The sequence below is a fragment of the Eucalyptus grandis genome, chromosome 7 (assembly GCF_016545825.1).
Source record: "Eucalyptus grandis isolate ANBG69807.140 chromosome 7, ASM1654582v1, whole genome shotgun sequence".
NCBI classification, from domain to species: Eukaryota; Viridiplantae; Streptophyta; class Magnoliopsida; order Myrtales; family Myrtaceae; genus Eucalyptus; species Eucalyptus grandis.
The window spans coordinates 29,190,386-29,212,333 of record NC_052618.1 but is presented as its reverse complement, the minus strand read 5'-3'; the positions used below and the strand labels follow the sequence as shown (position 1 = coordinate 29,212,333).

Here is a 21,948-nt window from a genome sequence, read left to right as displayed (position 1 = left end):
TTCGAGTCTTGCTTGTTTTCGTGTCGTCGTGAACCGGTTTATTTGCTAATCCAATGAGTTTACCTCTTAAATTTTAATTATGAGGTTAATTATGCTTAGGGCGGTTTAATTAGCCTAATGAGAGATTAGTTAGTTTAAGTGAGGTTAGAGTAAATTAGTTAGTTTTTTATTTAATTAAATTGTGTAATTAGATAAGTTAGCAATTAGGTGGTTAGTGATTTTAGTTAGTAGCTTAATAGGTTAGATTAGTCTAATTAAGTCCAATTAGGTGGTTAGATTAGTGTATATAGCTTAATTGGTGATTTATTTAATTATTTTACATTTATTTAATTATTTTATAATTTATTTAATTATTTATTAATTAGTGGAAATTTTATCGGGATAGCCATTTGCTAGAATTTAGTGCGATTATCGTGGTGTAGTTAGTTTGTGCAATTGACTATTAATTTGTGTAGTTGGATGCTGATTTTTTATTTTTTATTTATTATTTCAAAATATGGAATTTTGGTATTTAAGTATTATATAAAATTGTGGGTTTTTTTTTTTTTTTTAAGAGAGGATATCGCGTTTTATGGTTCGATTTGATTGTGTGCCCATGCACACCTATTTTATCGAGTGTTTTTAATATGAAGAAAATAGGCCAAGCACATTATTTAAATTGAGACATTTGAGTGCAAAACATGATGTCCTTGGCTGAGATTTGATATGTATGGAATCGTTATTGGAACCAGTCACGAGCATTTATGCCGGACAATGCTCCTTCGGGAATGCCCCATGTCAACAAATGCCGGTCACAATGGAGGCTAAGCTGATGCTCCTTCAGGAATGCCGTCTAGATTTAGACGTTGTTGTGCTCAATGGGGTGAGACAATGCCCGGCTATGCCAAATGACCGTTGACTGTTGGGTCGGCCGTGGCCATTGGGTCATAACTAATTGGAATGCTTGATTGAGTGATTTGATCACATCTGACTATGGGACAAAATTGTGTAGCACGGAATGAGATGTGTCATAACGATTTGGCCTTATAATCGAGACCCCTGTGATTGATTGATATGTGGAAAAGTGAAGCGTTTCAATTATCGAATACATTGAATGTATGCATATGTTATATGAACCATACTGATGTGTAAGGAGGTGCTGAGGCGAGGTGAGTCTCTTGGTGTGTGCTTAGGCTGCCTCTAGGTGTATTACCATCCTAATCAGGGTTTAGGGTGTATACTCGCTGAGACATTGTCTCACCCCGTCATGGCTTACAATTTTTAGGTCCTTCTATGGAGGTGAGACCCGTTCATTTTGGGTGGCCACGAGAGGCTAAAGAGCAGCGTACCGTCTTTCCTGTTCCTAGGAATCCTTGGAGCCATGAGCTCATCGTGACCACGATCTGGGTCGATGAGGGCCAACCTTAGTTGATACCTCATCAATTCAAAGCGTGGTTTTGTCGCGGGCCTGATGAGGTTCAAGAGGGCCCCTTGGATGGTTTTGACGGACCTGTCAAAGGTGCTGAGTTGGAGGAGATACTCAACCTCGTGTTTGACACCGATATCATAGCTGATATCAAGGCGAATCAGTTGCCCGAGGCTGAGGAGCCCACAATAGAGTTAGTTGACCCGTTAGACATCGACATCCCTGACGGTATCGTGGTAGACCCGGATCCCAAGTAGATGAGGTTCGGGGCAAGTTTAGTTTAGTAACTCTTTTTGGGGTCTAGACCTTTTTGTATATAACCTAGTTTGTTTATAAAAGTGTGTTTGTGAAATTTGATTGTCCTGTTTTTCTATCCCATATTTGTTTGTTGTCTGGAGATTGTTTATTTCGCTTTCACCTGTGCAATAAAATGAATGGGTCGGTGACGTGTCCTGGGAATGTCGCAATTCAATCGACCATCGAAGGATGTGCGTGCGCTCGAGATTCAGGGCGTGACATTTTATCGATGAAAATTAGAAGTTGCATAAAAGAATCATCAGTTTTGTGGTGATGCATAATTATAGGGGTAGGAAGATTGGGAAAATAGTGAAGAAATGCATCTAAGAGTAGGGAATAGAAAAAAAAAAAAAAGTTTCCACAATCACCGTGGATAATACTAATTCGAAAGACGTTGCAATTGGTTACTTGAGGGAAAAACTTTTAAGAGAAAAGTTATTGATATTAGACGAAGTGTTTTGCACATGAGATGCACGGCTCATTTATTAAATTTGATTGTAAGAGATGACTTGACTACGATGTGTGACTCTATTGCACGTATCCAATATGTTGTTAGGTATGTGAGGAGTTCTCCCATGAGAGCCAAAGCATTTCAATCCTGCATTAAGAGTGAATGGATCACTTATAAGGGTTTGATTATTCTTGATATTGCCACTAGATGGAATTCTACTTATCTCATCTTAGACACTGCCATAAAATTTAGAAAAGCTTTTAAAATAATAGAAGAAGATGATCTATCTTTTGCAAGTGAGCTTAACCACGAAATTCCTAAAGATGATGATTGAAAAAATGTTATCATTCTTTCAGAATTTCTGAAAGTGTTTTATGATGCCACCAATCGGATGTCAGAGAGTTCATATGTTACTTCAGATGATTATTTTGAAGAGATAATTTCGTTTTATATATATTTGAAAGTTGTGGCGGATGCTTCAGATCCTAAGCTTCAAGTTATGGGTATAGAAATGAAAGAAAAATTTGACAAATATTATGGAAACTTGGATAAAGTGAATATGATGATATTGATTGCAATTATGTTATATCCTAGAGCCAAGTTGAATTATGTGAGTTTTTTGTATGGACAAATTTATGATGATGAATTGAAAATTAAAGAGATGCATTACAAGGTGAATGACACATTAGAGCGTTTGTATGAATTTTATGAGCAATCTTCTCTTGTTTCAACTTCAAAGGATAGAAATTTTGTTTGCCATAGTTTGAGTGCAAGTAGTAGTGGTTCCAATACCGATGTGGGTGGTAATGAATGTATAAATAAGTATGACCAAGCTTGGAAGAAAATATTTTTGCACTCGAACGAATAAGAGTACAATGACAACAAATCCAAGCTTAATGAGTATTTTCAAGAAAAAAATAAAAAAGTTCTTGATCTTGACCTTTTGATGTGGTGGAAGATTGTTGACTCAAAATAAAACATCATTTCTTTGATGACTCGAGATATTTTATCTATTCCCATGACTACTGTTGCTTCAGAGTCAACTTTCAGTACATCAGGTTGTGTAATTGATGGCTTTCAAAGTTCTTTAACTCCTAAAGTAGTGAAAGCTTTGATTTGCATTCAAGATTAGTTAAGAGTCATTTGTGTACCGATTGATGTTGAAGAGTGCATCGAGAATGAAGAAAAATTTGAGTTGGGTAAGTGATGTTTATATATTTTAGATATTGTAATTCTTTTTGTATATCTAATAAGCAAATATTTTATTTAATCTATTCTTTTTCGTTTTTTTAGATATGGATTGTCTTAATGAGAAAATCATCGTCAGTAAATAGAGTTTACTAGTTAAAGCGGAATGAATATATGTGGTAAGTCCATTAGACTTCTCCATTTTTTTACCTAATTTGTATTATGCTTTATAGGGAAAAGAATAAAGAAAAGTTACAACCAAGCTGCATGGTTGTCTTCATCTTTTAAGAAAAGAATATATGTGTCGTAGTGGAATTTAACAATTAATCTCCTATTCTTTTCATCTTTTCTAGTGGAGAAGATCTTATCACGTATACTTTCTTCCTTTGAGGATTTGTTGCATATTTAGATATAATTCTTGCATTTTTGCAGTTGTTAGCAAAGCAATTTCCTTCTTGCTTAATATGAGTAAAGAAAGGACTTCTTTCTTTCCATGATTTATGATCAATTTCCCCTTTACTTTTAGTTTTGTTGTATTATCTTATGTTGTATGTATTTCATGAAAGGGCAATTCTTTCCAATGAATAGAGACAAGGGCAATTATGAAATGGTTGAGAGATATTCGTTTCACAACATCTGCTTCCTTGCATGGGGTACTAAATTTTGCTCTTCTTTTTTTTGTGCTAGATCCTGTCATGCTGGCAAGGCCTTTGATGATAACGCATGATTATATACTTGTTTATTGATGCATGATTTACACTTGTTTATCAGCCCCCCTCTCCCTCATTTGTGTAATGTGATTCAAATTTTAAATATGAAGAATTATTTGAACAATGAATGTAGGGATAAGTGCAATAGAAGTTCTAAAACTTGTAACGAAAATACAATTGAGTCCTAAAACTTGTAAAAAATGCAATCAAGTCCTAAAACTTGTCAAATTGGTTTAATTAAGTCCTAAAATTAATACCGTCAACCATTTTAATGGAAAATGTTGACATGGCGTGGACGTGGTATTTAAAATGAATTTTAATTTTCCATGTGGCTTTTTAAAATGATTTTTTATTCAAATTATATTTAAAAACTAGAAAAGAAAAGATAAAATTTATTTAAAAAACAAAACAGTTCAAAAAAAAAAGAATAAAGAAAATGGCAATCACTTCATCACCGCCTATCGCCGGAGGGGCCGGTGACGATCACATGAAAAAACCCCAAACTTTGCAAACTGTGACACATTTATCCCATTAAGGACATTTTCGTCTTAATCTTTATGTTTTTTTTTTCTTTTTCTTTTTTTTTTTTCTTCTCTCTGCTGGCATCGGGCAAGGGCTGCCCTCACTAGCGTTGGGTGAGGGTCGCCTTCGCTTGGGCTGGCTAGGGCCGCCCTCGCCGGTGTTCGGCGAGGGCGACCTCGGCTAGGTTGGGTGAGGGCCTCCCTCGCCCGATTTGGCGAGGGCCGATGCAGGCGAGGGTGGCCCTCACTCGACGCTAGCAATGAGTGCCATCACCAAACTCAGGCAAGGGGTGCCCTTGTCAGTGTCAGGCGAGGATGCCCTTGCCGGATCTAGCGAGGGAGGCCCTCGCCCAACGACGGCGAGGGCCGCCCTAGCCGGCCCAGGCGAGGGCAACCTCGCCCGACGTTAGCAAGGGTGGCCCTCACTGGATGTCGGCTTCCCTTCACCAGCTCCGCCATGACCGGCGAAGGGAAGAAAGAAGAAAAAAAAAAAAGAAAAAAGTTTTTAAAAGTAAAAAAAAAAAAAAAAAAAAAAAAACCAAAATGCTCCTATGATTTAGAATAAATGTGTCACACAAATGAAAGTTAGGGTTTTTTGTGTCACAAAAAAAAGTTTGGGGTAAATGTATCACAGTTAACAAACTTCGAAGTTTTTCATGCCACAAAAAAAAAAAGTTTAGGACAAATTTGTCACTTTGGGCAAAGTTTGGGGTATTTGGTGGTTTTTTCTCTTTTAAGTAAGGCCCAAAATAAGTTTGTTTCTCAGAAGAGTTTAAGAAAAACTTTTACTGAAATATGGCATTAAGATGACAAAGTTAGTCTCAAATAAGCATTAGCTCACCGACTAGCCAAGTCTTTGCCGATTGGCTAGCATGTGCTACCAATGTAATGACCCAGTCCCACGATGGTAGGAAGTGGTCATCAAGGCCAAAAGGCTTGATGAGGAGCAGCACCTAACAGGCTTGTAAGATGGCGAATGGAGCAAAAATGAATTAAATTGTGGACCAAATGGGGGAAGATTGACTCTGAATATGTATGTGAAAACTGGAATTAACTTACGGATGCGCTTTTTAATATAACAGTAGGCTTTGCTTTGGAACTCCAAGTTAAGCGAACTCGAGTTAAAGCAATGCTAGAATGGGTGACCTCCTTGGAAAGTGCCTACTTATGTGCCAAAGGATAACACCATGAGGCTCAGTATAGGATGGGTTAAACCAGACAATATCTCGAGTGAATTAATCCAAGAATGTCACAATATGGTGTCAGAGCTAGACCCCCCTCTAGTAGGTGTATTGGTTTAGGGACAAACAACACGAAAGTTGGTGGGTCTCTACCCAGTCTGACGAGAGTGGGGAGTGGTTGCTAGGGTCAAAGGGCCTAAACAATGAGTGGCTCTAAGCAAGATTCTAACATGGCCAATAGAGTAGGAATGAATTGAACTATGGACCAAACATGAGGACACAAATTTTGGAATATATATGTGAAAATTGAAATTAGTTAATGGAGATGCCCTTTGACGTAACGACAAGCTTTGTTTCAGAACTCCAAAGTCAAGTGAGTCCAAGCAAGAGCACTACCAAGATGGGTTACTTCTTAGGAAAATGCTTGCTCGTACGCTGAAGGACAAAATCATAAGGCTTGGTATGGAATGGGTTGAAGTGAACAATATCTCAAGTGAGTTAATATAGAGATATCACAACCAAGCTATGCCCAAGGTTCCGCCAATTTTTTTTTTCCTTTCTTATTCTTTCTTATTTGTTTTTTTTTCTTTTTAGTTTCTTTTCTTTTGTTATATTTTTCTTTCTCCTTCCTTCCACCGACGACTCACCTGACACTTTTTCTTTTTCTGTTTTTTTTCTTACTTTTTCATTTTCCTTGGTCCAAAGAAAACAAAAAGAAAAAGAGAGAAAGAACAAAGAAAAATAAAAAAATGCTATTGGATGAAAATGCCCTTGGCTATGACTTGGAAAGTGTTGCATGAGTTGAATGTGCTTGTTGGCGATGAAGATTTAGCTTGCGAGTGAGCTCAGCATCTTATTTGAGACTAATTTTGGCACCTTATAGCCTCATTTAAAATTTTGGGCCCTCTTTGTAAGAACATTTTAATCCAAATAAAACGAAAAAGAAAACAAAAAGAAAAAGAGAGAAAGAAGAAAGAAAAATAAAAAAATGCTATTGGATGAAAATGCCTTCGGCTATGGCATGGAAAGTGTTGCGTGAGTCGAATGTGCTTGTTGGCGATGAAGATTTAGCTGGCGAGTGAGCTTTACTTCTTATTTGAGACTAATTTTGGCACCTTATAGCCTTCATTAAAAATTTTGGGCCCTCTTTGCGGGAGCATTTTAAATAAGGCATGAAATAAGGTCATTTTCTTAAAAAAGAGTTCGAGATGAACTTTTACTTAAATAAAGTATTGAAATGACAAACTTAGTCTCAAGACCAAGGGCATTTCCATCCAAAAGCTTCTTCTTTTTTTGGTGTCCTTTCTTTTTGTTTATTTTTCTTTCTCTTTCCTTCCACAGGTGGCTTACACGACACTTTTTCTTTTCTTTTTCTTTTTCTTTCTTTTCTATCTTTTCATTTTCCCCGGTCCGAAGAAAAGAAAACAAAAAGAAAAAGAGAGAAAGAAAAAGAAAAGAAAGAAAACTAAAAAAAAAAATGCTGTGGGATGAAAATGCCCTAGGCCATGGCTTGGAAAGCGCCGCATGAGTCAAATGTGTATGCGGGCAACAAAGATTTAGTCGGTCGGTAAGCTTTAGATCTTATTTGAGACTAAGTTTGGCACCTTATATCCTTATTTGATATAAGATTCACTTTGGGCTGTCTTTTGAAAAATAATCTCACCATCAAACCTTATTTGAAATTTTCCCTTACTTTGCCCTATTTATCATCATGTTGAGAGTGGAGAGGCCACAAGAAAGGGTAAGAGACAAGAAATCAAAAGAGACCGAGAAAGTCGTCGTGCGGAATAATTGGCGAATGGATCAGGAATGGCTCTTTTACTTACAAATCACTTGACAAGTCATATGTATGGACTTGGGATTTTACAGCAATATAGGGAATTTCTCGTGCTGCAAGCCCTCTCAAGGGCTAGACGAACAAGCATACAAGCATAGTTGTGAGGAAAAATTAAGATAATATACGAATTGTGAGGAAAAATTAATACTGCAATATACAAGCATACAAGATTGATATAATGTCCCATCCTTGGAGAAGCATAGTTGGTGCACAGCATTATCACTGATATAACAAGCTAGGCTGAGATTAACGTCCATAAAGGATCTCCAAACACTGGCAATCCATTATCACAGTTCAAAACTAATCTGCAGAGCATAATCTACGCACACTGTAGTTTGGCATACTAATCCTTGCTCTAGTCGGAGAGATCCTCCAGACCGATACCGTCGCTTGGATCGCTAGGTCCGTCAACACGCTCATTATCATCATACAGTAAATGTTTCTCTTTGCATGTTTGAGTCTGCCTGGTGTTCTCGTCAGAATTCAAAAAATCCATGATACTGATGCTGTCGCTCGGAGAATTTGGTATATGACAACAGCTATCGCTATGTCCATCAACGTGCCAATTATCACCACAACACGAAGGTTGTTCTTTGCCCATTTGAGGCTGCTGATCAGGAATAGGCACGTTCCAGTCTGGTAAACCAGCATTCAACGTCTCAGTTGGATGGTCAGATTCAATAGTAACTCCTGGAATTGCCTGAGCGAAGAAAAACCGAAAAAAAGAATGAACATACAGTATTCGAGCCTTAGTGTAGTTAGATGTATCTCAGATCATATGTTGCTTTGTATCAACCAAATTTGCTCACCTGCGCACTATTCAGATGGCTGCTTAAATCGGTTGAAGCACTGGCAGTTGCCGACTTTGCTTCCTTACTTTTCCTGTTAATTATGTGACAGAGAACCATCGCTGTCTATAAAGACAAAATGATACCGGTGATGAGTTTCACGGTTAAGAAAACCAAAACTCTATTGTTGCACAAAAGTACATTATGCATGAGATACATCACGCATCACTTATCAAAACTGAAGTAATATGAATTTCAAGAAAAAATTGCCCCCTTCGTTGCGGCAGAATCACTTTATTTTTGGCAATCTAACCCTCAGTAGTCACTGGAATTTGAACTTAAAATGATTATTGGTAAGTTTCGTTTCTTTACAAAATACAGTGGGAAAAGTTCTGACTTGCGAAAACCAATGTTCAAAGTACAGCGGCATTAAAGGTAAATCGCACTTGAATTATGGCACAATCATGAACTCACAAAGCTAGAAAACCTCAAGAAGCTGAATGAGGAACATATCTAGAGAAATGAAATCAATTTTACCTGCACTTGTAACCATGTTAAAGATGCTAAATTAGGGGAATCAAAAGAAGAGAAGTCGAGTACCGGGTCCAAAATTTCACTATCTGAATCATCTGTATTTAGGTGATATTCATGCATGGCCACATCAGTCCTGGGGCCCCTTGGTTGTCGACCTTCATAGTAAACAAAAATCCTCTTGGTCCCCATCGGCTTACTGGTGTCTGGTGCTCGGATAACACGCTTTTTACTTGTCTCTTTCCAAAATCCCAACTGGGTCTTCCTCTTACGACCACGGGGACAAAAGAAGAAACACTCGCGTCCATCCGACGATTCACTAGAAAATCCTACAACCAAAGATTGTTTACCCGTTATTTTACTGAAGTCTTATTGGCAACTACCAATTAGCATCCAACCATGAGAAAACAGAGAAATAGAGAATTCTAAGAACTAAATGTAACTTACCATCGTATAGCAGAAATAAATCCGCAGGCTCCCAGTCGTAGATATATACCTCGGGAATAGCGCTAGCTTCCAATTCTCCTTTGAGCTTCTTTTTCAAGAAATGACCAACGAGTTGCTCCTCCGTCGGTTTGAATCCGTATCCCACCTGCCGCTCCTCCATTGATCCTGCCATGCTATATTCCTGCTGTCTCAAATTCAATTCTGCAATGGAAAGAAGAGGAGAAGAATAGAGAATGGGACAAGTGAAATAAGCAGAGGAAGAGAATACAAACACAGGAAACAAGAGTCTGCTCTTGGCTCGGCTTGGCTTTGCTTGAGAGTGCTAGCTCCAAACCCTTCCAAGTGGTTCAATTTATGTACACAAGAAAAAAAGTAATTTCGTTTAGCTTGATAGAGAAGGTAAATACTGTTCAAATGGATCCCACCTCAAGTTCAAGACGACGAAATTTCCGCTAAGAACAGCTTCTTCGAAGTCCACAACGCCGATTAAAAAGGGTTAGCAGGACCCATGTGGTCGTTGTAGTCAAATGGAAAAAGAATGAAAGCTTATAACTACATGACATGCATGCATGAATGCGCATGTGATTGTATAAAGTTGAATGGCGCTTCCTCAGCGAAGAAGACTCCAGAATTTTATGCATGTAACCATGCATGCAGACCATGATATGAAGATGTCTCAAGCGTTTCCTTGGTGAAGAAGATTCTAGAATCCCAAGTGACGTGCACCGTTTGAGCAATGACGTTGAAAGTAAAAGAGATAAGAAGATTCTCGTTAGTACGATTTCCAAGCACGATTGATTCTCTTCATATATTATATGCATCTTTACCTTCCGGAGTGTAGACTTTGGGGGCAAAGGTTCAAAAGGGCAGATTCGTTCTCTTTAGAAAAACTTAGATGCGTGTTCTTGACTCAAAAGTTTAGCTTATTATCAGAATTTAGAATCTTTATTAGTGTAAACCGTTTTATATAGTTGCCACTGGATGTGAGTTACATATCTAATTTTTATGTATGCGTCCCGTCTTTCTGATGATTATCAATATTGAATTTTGTTCATTACCGGTGGGTTTGACAATTTGTTGATTCTATCAGGCAATTAATTGCCGGCCTTATATTAACTAGTAGGTATTGTTCGAAGGAATATATTAGTAACTTTTCCATTAAAGCAGGTAAATAGCATCAAGGTAATAAGCTTTGGGTTTGATATATTTCCATAAGTTGGTAGATTAGATTATGCCTCCGAAATTAGAAGAGGATTGACAAATGTTCAAACAAAGTAAGTATATCCACATGTGTGTGAATTTAAATTGGCAAAATATGTGTCAAGTTTAAGCCCATTAAACCAAAACCTAACTTAAAATAAAGTTCCTGAAAGGCTAGAAATTCGAGTTATGTCCGTGTTTGGAGGAATTCTATCGTGCTGTACCCAAAAGCATGGATTTTTATCTCATGCTAATAAATCTCAACAGGTGTTGGTGTTAAAAATCTGTTAGTGAAAAAAAAAAATGATAGTTGACTACTTTTCTAGTAACTTTATAGTAACTTACAGACACTTCTGTGAAATTACAAATTTATAATTTGTAAATTAGCAATTTTATACTAACTTACCAACTTTTATTTACATAAGCTAGTGACGTTTTTAATTTTTAACTCTTATATGAAATTCGCAACCTGAATTAGAAGCACTTACCAGCCTTTTTTATATTGAATCGACGATTATTTTTGTGTTGCCAACTCTTATTTTTATTACTTATCAATTTTTTTTTTTTTGCATACTCTTTAAACTTTTCCATTGAATCACCAACTTTCATTTGCCTTGTTAATAACCACTTACCTTTACTAATTCCATTTAATGACTCAAAATTTTTCTAGCATTGACTACCATGTAGTATTAGATTACAAATTCTCATTTGAGTTATTTACTGATGTTTATTTGATTTCTTTAATTCGCCAATTTTTGTCACTTGGAAACCTTTATTACATTACTTAATTAGCAATGCCTTGAATTTACAATTTCTTTAAAAAGTACTAGCCTTAACAACCCACAAAAAAAAAAAAAATTATTAACCTTTGTTTTAGTATTTATCAACTTTTCTCCAATTAAGTTGTCAACTGGCTTTGGATTACCAACTTCCATTTGAGTTATTTAGCAAGTTTATTTTTCTTTTAACTTCGCCTTAAATATACAAACTCTTATATAGCATTACTAAAGTTAATCCAATTAAAGTATCAACTAGTTTTGGATTATCAACTATCACATTAATTACCAATGTTTAAATGGTTTTATTAGTTTAACCGCTCTTATCTAGGGTTACTTAATCAGGAACAAATTGGCAAGTCACTCAAATAGAGGCAGACTGATAGAACAAAAGGGCATCAACGTGTCCCCCGAAAATCTGTAGCAATTCTGCAGAAGTATGAGCCTCACGAATCTGAAACTGCAATCAACGCGCTTATAGATGCTTGGTGCGCTTTACATTGCGTCACTCAAGGAAGAAAACCAAGCAACGGAATGGAATGGACAAATCCGAAGCCGTGGTTCGTGAGCTGAGGCAAAGTCTCCTGCTGAATCACGACCACGACCACGACCACGAAAACGAACTCCACCATCACTCTCACCATTTCTATGCACATCTCTATCTTCTGCATCACCATTTCTTTTTCCTAAATATGTGGCTTTTTTTATTCTCCATTTTTATTTGTAATTTTACATTTTTATAGCTAACCTATTTGCTGATGTGGTGCCCATTGTTGCACTACCATGCCAAAAACAATATTAGCAAGCATCGCGTTGTAATTTGGCATGTCAAATCAGCAAATTGGTCGATAGAAAGACTTAATTACACCAGGTTGAATATGTCTAGTACTTGCTTGCTTATTAAGCCTAACATTTTAGACTTTTGGTACAAATATCTCTTTACATTACTAACTATACCAGTGAAGTCTACAACATACTAATTCTTTTGCACCTTGATAAATTCATCATGGTGAATTACTGGCTGAGCTATTAAAATTTGAAAGAAGTCGGTAATTTAAGGAGATATTGGCTAATTCCTTATAGAGATAATATTTTACTAACCATACTTGTAAACTTTCAAAAAAGTTGGACTGGTCTAGTTGGATATGTTATTGAATCCATTATTATGTTACTAGTTTACTAATCGAGCCTGTCAAATGTTAAAGAAGTTGGTTATTCACTAATTTATCGAGATGTTTGCTAAATTCATTATTAGGTTGTTCTTTTACTAACCGACTTGTAAAATTCAAAAGAAGAAGGTATTAAATATTTTGTTAAATGTTGTTGGGGCTAAAAAATACAACCTAAGAAGGGTGAATAGGTTGTGGTGAATAGATTGTTTTGAAATACTTTGATTTTTTTTTTTTTTTGAAAAATGTTAGCAACTTTGGAAGGATCAAGTCGAGTGGATATTTCAAGTAGCGTGAATCAAGTTGAGTGCTAATGCAAGCAAGAGTAAGAAAAATAGGAGCACACGATAATATATAGTGGTTTGACTTATCTCTAAGCTTCTAATTTCACTATCCAGACTAATAGCCACAAGCTGGATTGGATTGCACTAGTAATATGCTAGACAAGTTACAATTAGCAAACATCAATCCTATTACATAATATATCACATTATAAGGAGTCAAGTGTTACTATCACTCTATACACTTGATCTTTTGCATGATTACAAGTCAATAAGAATGCTACAATGAAGATCTTTAAGAGAATTAAACACTTCTAGCCAAGAGCACACCTTTCAACAAATTTTTGGATTCTATTTATTGTGCATCTAACATTTTGGCTTCAACAATCTTCTCTTAAATAAGTATCCTCAATCTTCTAGTTGGAGATGTCTTAGAGAAGCAAATGGCCATTAGAGTTCCATAGGTGTTGCTGTCCAAAGATAGAACTGCCCATACAGTCTTTCTTCCTGAACATTTACTAGGGGTGTGCATGGTCCGGGCGAGCGGTTCCCGACCTAGAACCAGGAACCGCCTGCTAAGGACTAGTTTTGAAAAATTGGAACCGGGATCCACCCGTTTGTTGCATGGATCCACCCGGGAACCAGACCGCCGGTCTGGTCTGATTTTTGGGTGGATCATTGAACCGATCTTGACGCAAAACAATTTTAGTTTTCAACATAGAACGACTACATGACATCAAAGCAAGCCAAAAAAACAAAAACCAAATTTAAGTACGTGGAACAAAAATTCATTTGTTGCAACTATAAATGCAACCAATGAAGGAATGGATGTACGTAAGTTGATATAGAGGCGGAGAGAGTAGTAAGTGTTTGGGAAAAATGGGTCTCTCTTAAAGCTATGAACTGGACATATCTCAGGTTCAGCAAAATATCACAAGTCGCACAGACAAATCAAAGGAGGTGAAATGAGGCACCATCCAAACATAGGAAAACAAAGGAAGTACAACTAAACAAGACTTTATTGAATACATCACCTTCATCATTATATTAATAAATAAACTAAACAACCAAAAAGCATAAGAATTCCCCAATATTCAGCTTTGTATTCATCCTACAGCAAAACAATTGCCACAAAACAATTGCTTTGTATTCAGTTTTAGTAATTTTTTTTTAATATTAAAAGGGAACCGGTCCTGGTCTGGGCGGGTGGGCGGGCGAATCCACCCATGGAAACCGGTTCCCAAAAATTGGAACCGGGAACGGACCGGTTTCCTCAAGACCGCCGGTTTCGAGCGGTTCCGGTCTGGTTCCGGGCGGTGGGCGATTCCTGGATATTTTGCACACTCCTAACATTTACAAGCTAGCCCGAAATGGCTTCTACTACTGTCTTATCACTAATGCTTTCAAAAGTATGACAGAAAGCCCGTTTCCATTTCTTAGAGGTCTTTCAATTCTTTTGTATGCATTTCCAAGTGACATCAGCTATATCAAACTTCTACATGGTCGTTGCTCCAACATCACCGACAACATAATTTAGCATTGACATAAACATTGTTATCATTTGGTCTTTTTAGTTTGTTCGTGCTGTTTGCGAACAAAACAAATTCGTGATTTTTTGCTTTTGTGGATATCAATTCTATCTTTTGTATAATATCACAAACATCTGCAAACATCTTAATAAATATTATATTAAGGATAGTTTGAGGATCATCAAAATTCTTTGAAATATTTCTCAATGTTGGTAAAATTCTCTATTGTGTTGGTAGTTTAAGACATGAACTTATAAATTTCAAAGTGGGTAACTTATTAATTTAATGGAATGTGGTAATTCTTTATAAATTTGATATTTTACTAGAATTTCAAGGAAATAGGCAATTTACAAATTTATTGAGATGATAGTAAATTCCTTGTATTGCTGGTATTTTACTAATAACAGTTGTGAAATTTACAAAAAAGTTAGTAACTTGCTAATTTATTTAAATGTGGGTAAATTTCTTTTAGGGTTGGTGTTTTCCTAATTAAAAAAGTAACAATTCAATGAAGGTGATAAGTTCCTAGCTTATTATATTGTCAATATATATTCATAATATTGGTAATTTTCATATAATACTGGGTAGACTTTTAGAAGAGTTAGTAATTTATTGATTTAATTTGAAAGTTGGTAAATTCCTAATAGTGCCAATAATACAGTAACAAGTGACCTACCATTCAAGCTACCTATTATACTTTCTTTACCAACCATATTAGAAGTTTACAAGGAATTTCAGAAATCCACCAACTATAAAAAAAAATAAACAATTAAAAAAAAATTCCAGCTTTTTCTACGATTGGACTCTAGACTCGTCCCCTTTAATGTGCTCAATCAGAGGGTCAGCAAGGCTTCTTAATTTTTAGAAGTTACCAACAATTTCAAAAGTGTAGCGCTATTTCCACTCCCTAAATGACCAAATCCATCCCTCCATTTATGCTGAGAAGACAAAACTGCCAACAATCTTTCACTGCAGTTTTAGGAAATGACCCCACTCCTTCACTTTTTTTCTATTTTTATTTAGGAAAGTTACCATAATTAAGCATTTCACGAATTTTGTTTTTAGTGTATTAAAGGAAATGAATTCTTAGATGATCCTATAATGTTTTACATGCTTCGTGTAAAATTATCTTACTAATAGTAAGGAAAGAAAAACATTCTTTGATATAGAATAAAATTGAATAGTCTATTTTTCATCATTGATTTTATAACAACATATCTATTTTTTGTCCCTCTTATATCGGAAACTTACTTTCTTTATTAATTTTAGTAGTCTAAGATATATAAAGTCTCTTTATAAACTAAGTCAAAAATTTTATATTTTTCCTTGCTATATTGGCAAGATATTTTTATATAGAGTATACAATACATTAGAGGAATATCCAGGGATACACTAAAAACATTATGCACAATGAGGCATCTTGAATAGTTTTCAGTAAACAGTTCATGGATGATATTAATTTTTGTCAATCCAACATTATGAAATTTCATCGGCATTTTCAAAGAAAATTTCTTACTTTATGCAATATTTTGATTTAACTGAATTTCATCTACTTAACAATTTATCCATAAATTTAATCGACAATGTAGAAAAGAAGCGAGTTTTTTCTTTCGGGGGGAAATTTCGGTTTTGACAAAAGAAAATTTTATTGAAGCAATATCTTACAGTTGAAAGAGACATTGTGCCTTTAATATACTTGGAAGATCTATATTAAAAAAAACTAAATATATGAAATTCTTAACTAATGGTAGGTAATAAATTTGAGACCACTGATTTAAATGCAATTAAGTGTAGATCGTAATTTTGTATTTTTAATGAAGATTGGGTGGATTTAGTTATATAAAGGGTGAAAATAATGCCACCCTTTCGGAAATCCACCCACTATAAAAAAGTTTCTAGCTTTTCTTGTGACTGGACCCTAGATTTGTCCCATCTAATGACCTTAATCATAGATTTGGCAAGGCTTCTAGATTTCAAAATTGTCCTCCATGCATACGAGGAAGTCAAGACTTGGACCTTGGAGTATTAAAACTTAGCAAAGGGGACACTTGAATGCCAAAAATTAGGAAATGTACACTTAAATGTCAAAATCAGAGCAAAATAGATTAGTTAAGTGCTCATGGTGAATAAATTGAGCCAAAATATTGACGTGATGTCTTTTCGGCGAGACAAGTTTAAAACAATGTCGTTTTACATGCCGACGTGGCTAGATAAGCTGAAAACAATGTCATCTTGCACGCTAACATGGTTAGGTAAGCTAAAAATGACGTTGTTTTGCCTCGAATTCGATTTTTTTAATATAAATATTAATTAAATTAAGTTTAGCCCTCACCTTCTACAATCTTCATCATCTTCCTTTTATTTTTAAATTTAGTTTTAAATTAGGAAGAAGATGAAGATTGTAGAAGGTGAGGGCTAAATTAAATTTAATTAATATTTATATTAAAATTCAAAAAAGAGGCAAAACAACGTCATTTTGGCTCTTCTTTGCTGACTTAACTCTCCGGCGAACCATGTAGGTGAGTATATTATTAAAAAAAATGCTATGTAGGATTTACGGCACTGTTTGCCAAAATTGGTACTTAAATATCCCATTTTTCAAAGAAAGTGGTACTTATGTGTGTCTTTCGTAACTTTTGGCACTAAGTGTCTTCTCATAGGTGCCAAAAGTTTTGGCACTTGTATTGTACTTCTACTAGAAGAAGTCGAAACATACAAAGCATGTTAATATGACATTAGCTTGATTCATGAACCGGAAATGATAACTCAATCTACAATATCACTTCAATTGATCCTCTGATTTACTTTTCATGATTCTAGAGATTGAGTGTTGACCTGATAGGGTGTCATTATCAATGCAGTTTTCCTCATTTTTACATAAAATTTGCTTTTTATATTCCATTGATAGTCATAATCAATAAAGTCATGCACATAAGTTGGGTCAAAAAGTTGGATGTTTCATTACTTCATTATGATCGAAATCATGCTTTATTTTATGGAAAAATGGCTTCCAAATGACATTGATAGCGAGGTAGTGACTTGGCTATAGTTGAAATCATGCTTTTTTTTGGTGAGAAGTTGTGAGAGATCCTACCATCCCGATAACACTAAATGCGAGGTCATGCTTACTAATCGCCTTTAATTTTCAATTAATACTCATAATCATATCATACACATAACAAACATCTAAGGCTGCTCGTTTTCTTGGTTCTTTCTTTAGCTTTGTTGGTGATAGCACGGTCTCGCCCTTGGAGAAGAGAGGAGAGGCAATGAGAAAGAAATACTTTGTGGGAATATTTTAAATAAGCCCAAAATAAGGTTGATTTCTCAAAAAAAGAGTTTGAGATAAACTTTTACTTAAATAAGGCATTAAAATGACAAACTTAATCTTAAATAAGGTGTTAAGCTCACTGACTTTGCTGGCCAGCTAGTTTGGGCTATCGAGCCATGGCTAAGGGCATTTCTATTCAAAAGCTTCTTTTTTTCCTTGTTTTTTTATAAATGTTTTCGTTATCTTTCTAGGTTCTTTTCTTTTGTTTTATTTTTCTTTCTCCTTCCTTCCATTGATGACATGACACTTTTTCTATTCTTTTTTCTTTTTCTTTCTTTTCTTTCTTCTCCGTTGTCCTCAATCCAAATAAAACAAAAAGAAAAAAGAGATCAAGAAGAAAGAAAAAGAAAGAAAAAAATGCTCCTAGACAAAAATGCCCTCGGCCATGGGTTGGAAAGTGTCGAATGTGCTCATCAACAACTAAGAGTTAGCTGGCCAGTGGGCTTTAGATCTTATTTGAGACTAATTTTGGCACCTTATAGCCTTATTTGGTACAAGATTCACTTTGAGCTCTTTGTGGGAGCAATTTAAATAAGGCCTACAATAAGGTCATTTTCTCAAAAAAAAAAGAGTTCGAGATGAACTTTTACTTAAATAAGGCATTGAAATGACAAACTTAGTCTCAAATAAGGGGGGTAAGTACACTATCAGTGCCAAAATTTGTGTACAACGCTCACTTCGATGCCAAAAGTTTATTTTGGATCATTTAAGTGCCAATAAATTTGAAAAATGATCATTTCAGTACCAACGCCGATCAAATTGGCTGGAAATCCGACGTGGCACTTTTTATTAATTTTTGAAGCTAACGTGAATTGTCGGAGAGTATAGTCAACATCCTAACAACAAAACGATGCCGTTTGGCATCTTTCCCCTAACTTGAAACCCTAATCCCCAAATTGAGAGAGAGAGAGAGAGAGAGAGAGAGAGAGAGAGAGAGAGAGAGAGAGAGAGAGAGAGAGAGAGAGAGAGAGAGAGAGAGAGAGAAGGCATGTCGTCTTCTTCTTTCCTAAAGAACAACACTAGCAGCGGCACTAGCAACGGCACCAGCAACGGCACCAGCGGCGGCGGTGACGCACCAACAACGGCACCTTCGACCCCTTTTCTTCCTCATTCTCCTCCTCCGCCCTTACCTCTTATTCTTCTTGCCACTTCTTGCTCAAGCAACAATCTCTATCTCTTCTCGCTCACTTGGTTGAGCAACTACGATGGTGGCCGAGCGACAGTGGTCGAGCGATGGCAGACGAACAACGGTGGCCGAGCGGCAAACGATAAAGAAACCCTAATTTCAATCCCTATATGAGCTATATCACGTTGTTTCTATGAGAATGTCCACGTTTGATGGCAAAACGACGTCGTTTCTTGAGGAGGATGGAAAACGACGTCGTTTTAAAGCCACCGCAACTTTTTTTAAAAAAAATATAAAAGCCACATAATTAATCTAGCCATAATCTCTCGCCGATTGCACCAAAGTGATCATTTTTTCTCTAATTTGGTACTTAAGTGATTTGACGGAAACTTTTGGTACTAAAGTGAGCTGCCGTACACAACTTTTGGCATTGATAGTGTACTTAGCCCCAAATAAGGCCTTGAACCCACTGATTAGCCAAATCTTTGCTGGCCAACTAGCATGTGCTACCGAGTCACGACCAAGGGTATTTTCGTCCAAAATATTTCTTCTTTTTTGTTTCCTTTCTCTTTTCTTTGTTCTCTTTATCTTTTTAGTTTCTTTTCTTTCATTTCATTTTTCTTTCTCCTTTCTTCACCAGAGCCTCACGTGACACTTTTTAGTTTCTTTTCTTTTGTTTTATTTTTCTTTCTCCTTTCTTCACCAGAGCCTCACGTGACAATTTTTCTTTTTCTTTTTTCTTCCTAAACAAAAATGCCCTTGGCCATCGCTTGGAAAGTGCCGCGAGAGTTGAATTTGCTTGCCAATGATGAAGATTTAGCTAGCCGGTGAGCTCTAGATCTTATTTGAGACTAATTTTGGCAACTTATAGCCTTATTTGACACAAAATGCACTTTCGATTCTCTTTGCAGGAGCATTTTGAATAAGGTAAAAAATAAGGTCGTTTCTCAAAGGAGTTCGAGATGGACTTTTACTAAAATATGGCATTGAAATGACAAAGTTAATCTCAAATAAGGCATTGACTTCACTGACTAGCTAAATCTTTGTTGGCTGACTGGCATGTGCTACCAATGTAATGACCCAGCTTGACAATAGTGGGAAGTGGTCGTCAAGGCTAAAGGGCTTGACGAGAAGCAGCACCTAGCAGGCTTCTGGAATGGCGAAGGGGATAGAAATGAATTGAATTGTGCATTAAGAATGATTCTAGAATATATATGTGAAAATTGGAATCAACTCATAGATGCCCATTTTGATGTAACGGTAAGCTTTGCTTTGGAACTCGAAGTTAAGCAAGCCCAACCTAGAACATTGCTAGGATGGTGACCTCCTAAGAAAGTGCCTGCCTGTATGCCAAAGGACAATATCATGAGGCTCGGTGTGGGACGAGCCAAAGCGGACAATACCTCGATTAAATTAATCCAAGGATGTCACAATATTGTTTCAGAACTGGACTCCCTCTAGTAGGTATATTGTTTTGTGGACGAACCACGCGAAAGTTGGTGGATCTCTACCCAATTTGACGCGAGCTAGGAGTGGTCGTTAAGGTTAAAGGGTCTGAACAATGAGCAACTCCAAGTAGGATTCTAAGATGGCGAATGGAATAGGAATGAATTGAACTGTGTATCGAATATGGGGAGACAATTTTTTGAATATATATGTGAAAACTGGAATTAACTAACAAAGATGCCTTTTAACTTAATGGCAAGATTTGCTTTGGAGCTCCAAAGTTAAGTGAACCTATGCAAAAGCACTACCAGAACGGGTGACTTATTGGGAAAGTGCTTGCTCGTAGCCAAAGGACAAAACCATAAGGGTTGGTATGAGATGGGTCAAAGCGAATAATACCTCAAATGAGTTAATCTAGAGATGTCACAACCAAGCTATGCCTAAGGTTCTATCTAAAAACTTTTTTCTTTCTTTGTTTCCTATCTTTTTCTTTCTTGTTTGTCTTGTTTTTCTTTTTAGAGTCTTTTCTTTCGTTTTATTTTTCTTTCTCCTTCCTTCCACCAACAACTCACGTGACACTTTAGAAAAGGAGGGAAAGAAGAAAGAAAAATAAAAAAAAAATGCTCTCGGATGAAAATGCCCTCTGCTATGGCTTGGAAAGTGCTGCGTGAGTTGAATGAGCTTGTTGGCAATGAAGATTAAGCTGGCCAGTGAGCTCTAGATCTTATTTAAGACTAATTTTGGCACCTTATAGCCATTGATTTAAAATTCACTTTGGGCCCTCTTCGCAGGAGCATTTTAATTAAGGCCTGACATAAGGTCGTTTTCTTAAAATAGAGTTCAAGATGCACTTTTACTTAAACAAAGCATTGAAAGGGCAAACTTATCCTCAAATAAGGCATTGAGCTCATTGATTAGCCAAATCTTTGCTGGCCAGCTAGCATGTGCTACCGACTCATGACCAAGGGCATTTCCATCCAAAAGCTTTGTTTTTGTTTCCTTTCTTTTTCTTCCTTCTTTGTACTCTTTTTCTTTTTAGTTTCTTTTCTTTCTTTTATTTTTCTTTCTCCTTCCTTCCACTGGCGACTCACGCGACACTTTTTCTTTTCTTTTTTCTTTTTTCTTTCTTTTCAATCATTTTTTTCCTTGATCCCAAGAAAATGAAAAAAGAAAACCAAAAGTAAAAGAGAGAGAAGAAAGAAAAAGAAAGAAAAAAAAATGCTCCGGGATGAAAACCCCTTGGCCATGGCTTGGAAAGCACTGCGTGAGTCGAATGTGCTTGTGGGCAATGGAGATTTAGCCAGCTGGTGAGCTCTAGATCTTATTTGAGACAAAGTTTGGCATCTTATAGCCTCATTTGATACAAGGTTCGCCTTGGGCCATCTCTGAGAAAATAATCTCACCGTCGAACCTTATTTGAAATTTTTCCTTACTTTGCCCTATCTATCATCATGTTGGGTGGTGCTGCCATTGAAGAGAGACGAGAGGCCACGCGAAAGGGTAAGAGGCAAGAAATCAAAAGAGACCGAGAGAGAAACCCGTCGTACGGAATAATTGGCGAATTGAGGAGGAATGGGTGTTTTACTTACAAATCACTTGACGAGTCATATGTATGGACTTAGGATTTTACAACAATGGAGGAAAGTCTCGTGCTGCAAGCCCTTTCAAAGGTTAGACGAATGGATATTGATGCATGACCAGTGTTGAGTAGATAAAATCAAGATAATACACGAA

At 36.4% G+C, this 21,948-nt stretch overlaps 1 protein-coding gene across 1 annotated transcript; it reads right to left on the bottom strand.

Annotated features, from left to right (window-relative positions):
• Positions 1 to 7,712: 7,712 nt before the first annotated feature.
• Positions 7,713 to 9,826, bottom strand: LOC104453236 (NAC domain-containing protein 71). The gene is made up of 5 exons (XM_039316812.1): positions 9,629 to 9,826; positions 9,357 to 9,529; positions 8,979 to 9,238; positions 8,400 to 8,504; positions 7,713 to 8,290 (listed from the first exon to the last, which is right to left on the bottom strand). Exons 2-5 carry the CDS (start codon positions 9,526 to 9,528, stop codon positions 7,946 to 7,948), a joined length of 882 nt encoding a protein of 293 aa, XP_039172746.1. The 5' UTR covers position 9,529; positions 9,629 to 9,826; the 3' UTR covers positions 7,713 to 7,945.
• Positions 9,827 to 21,948: the final 12,122 nt, after the last annotated feature.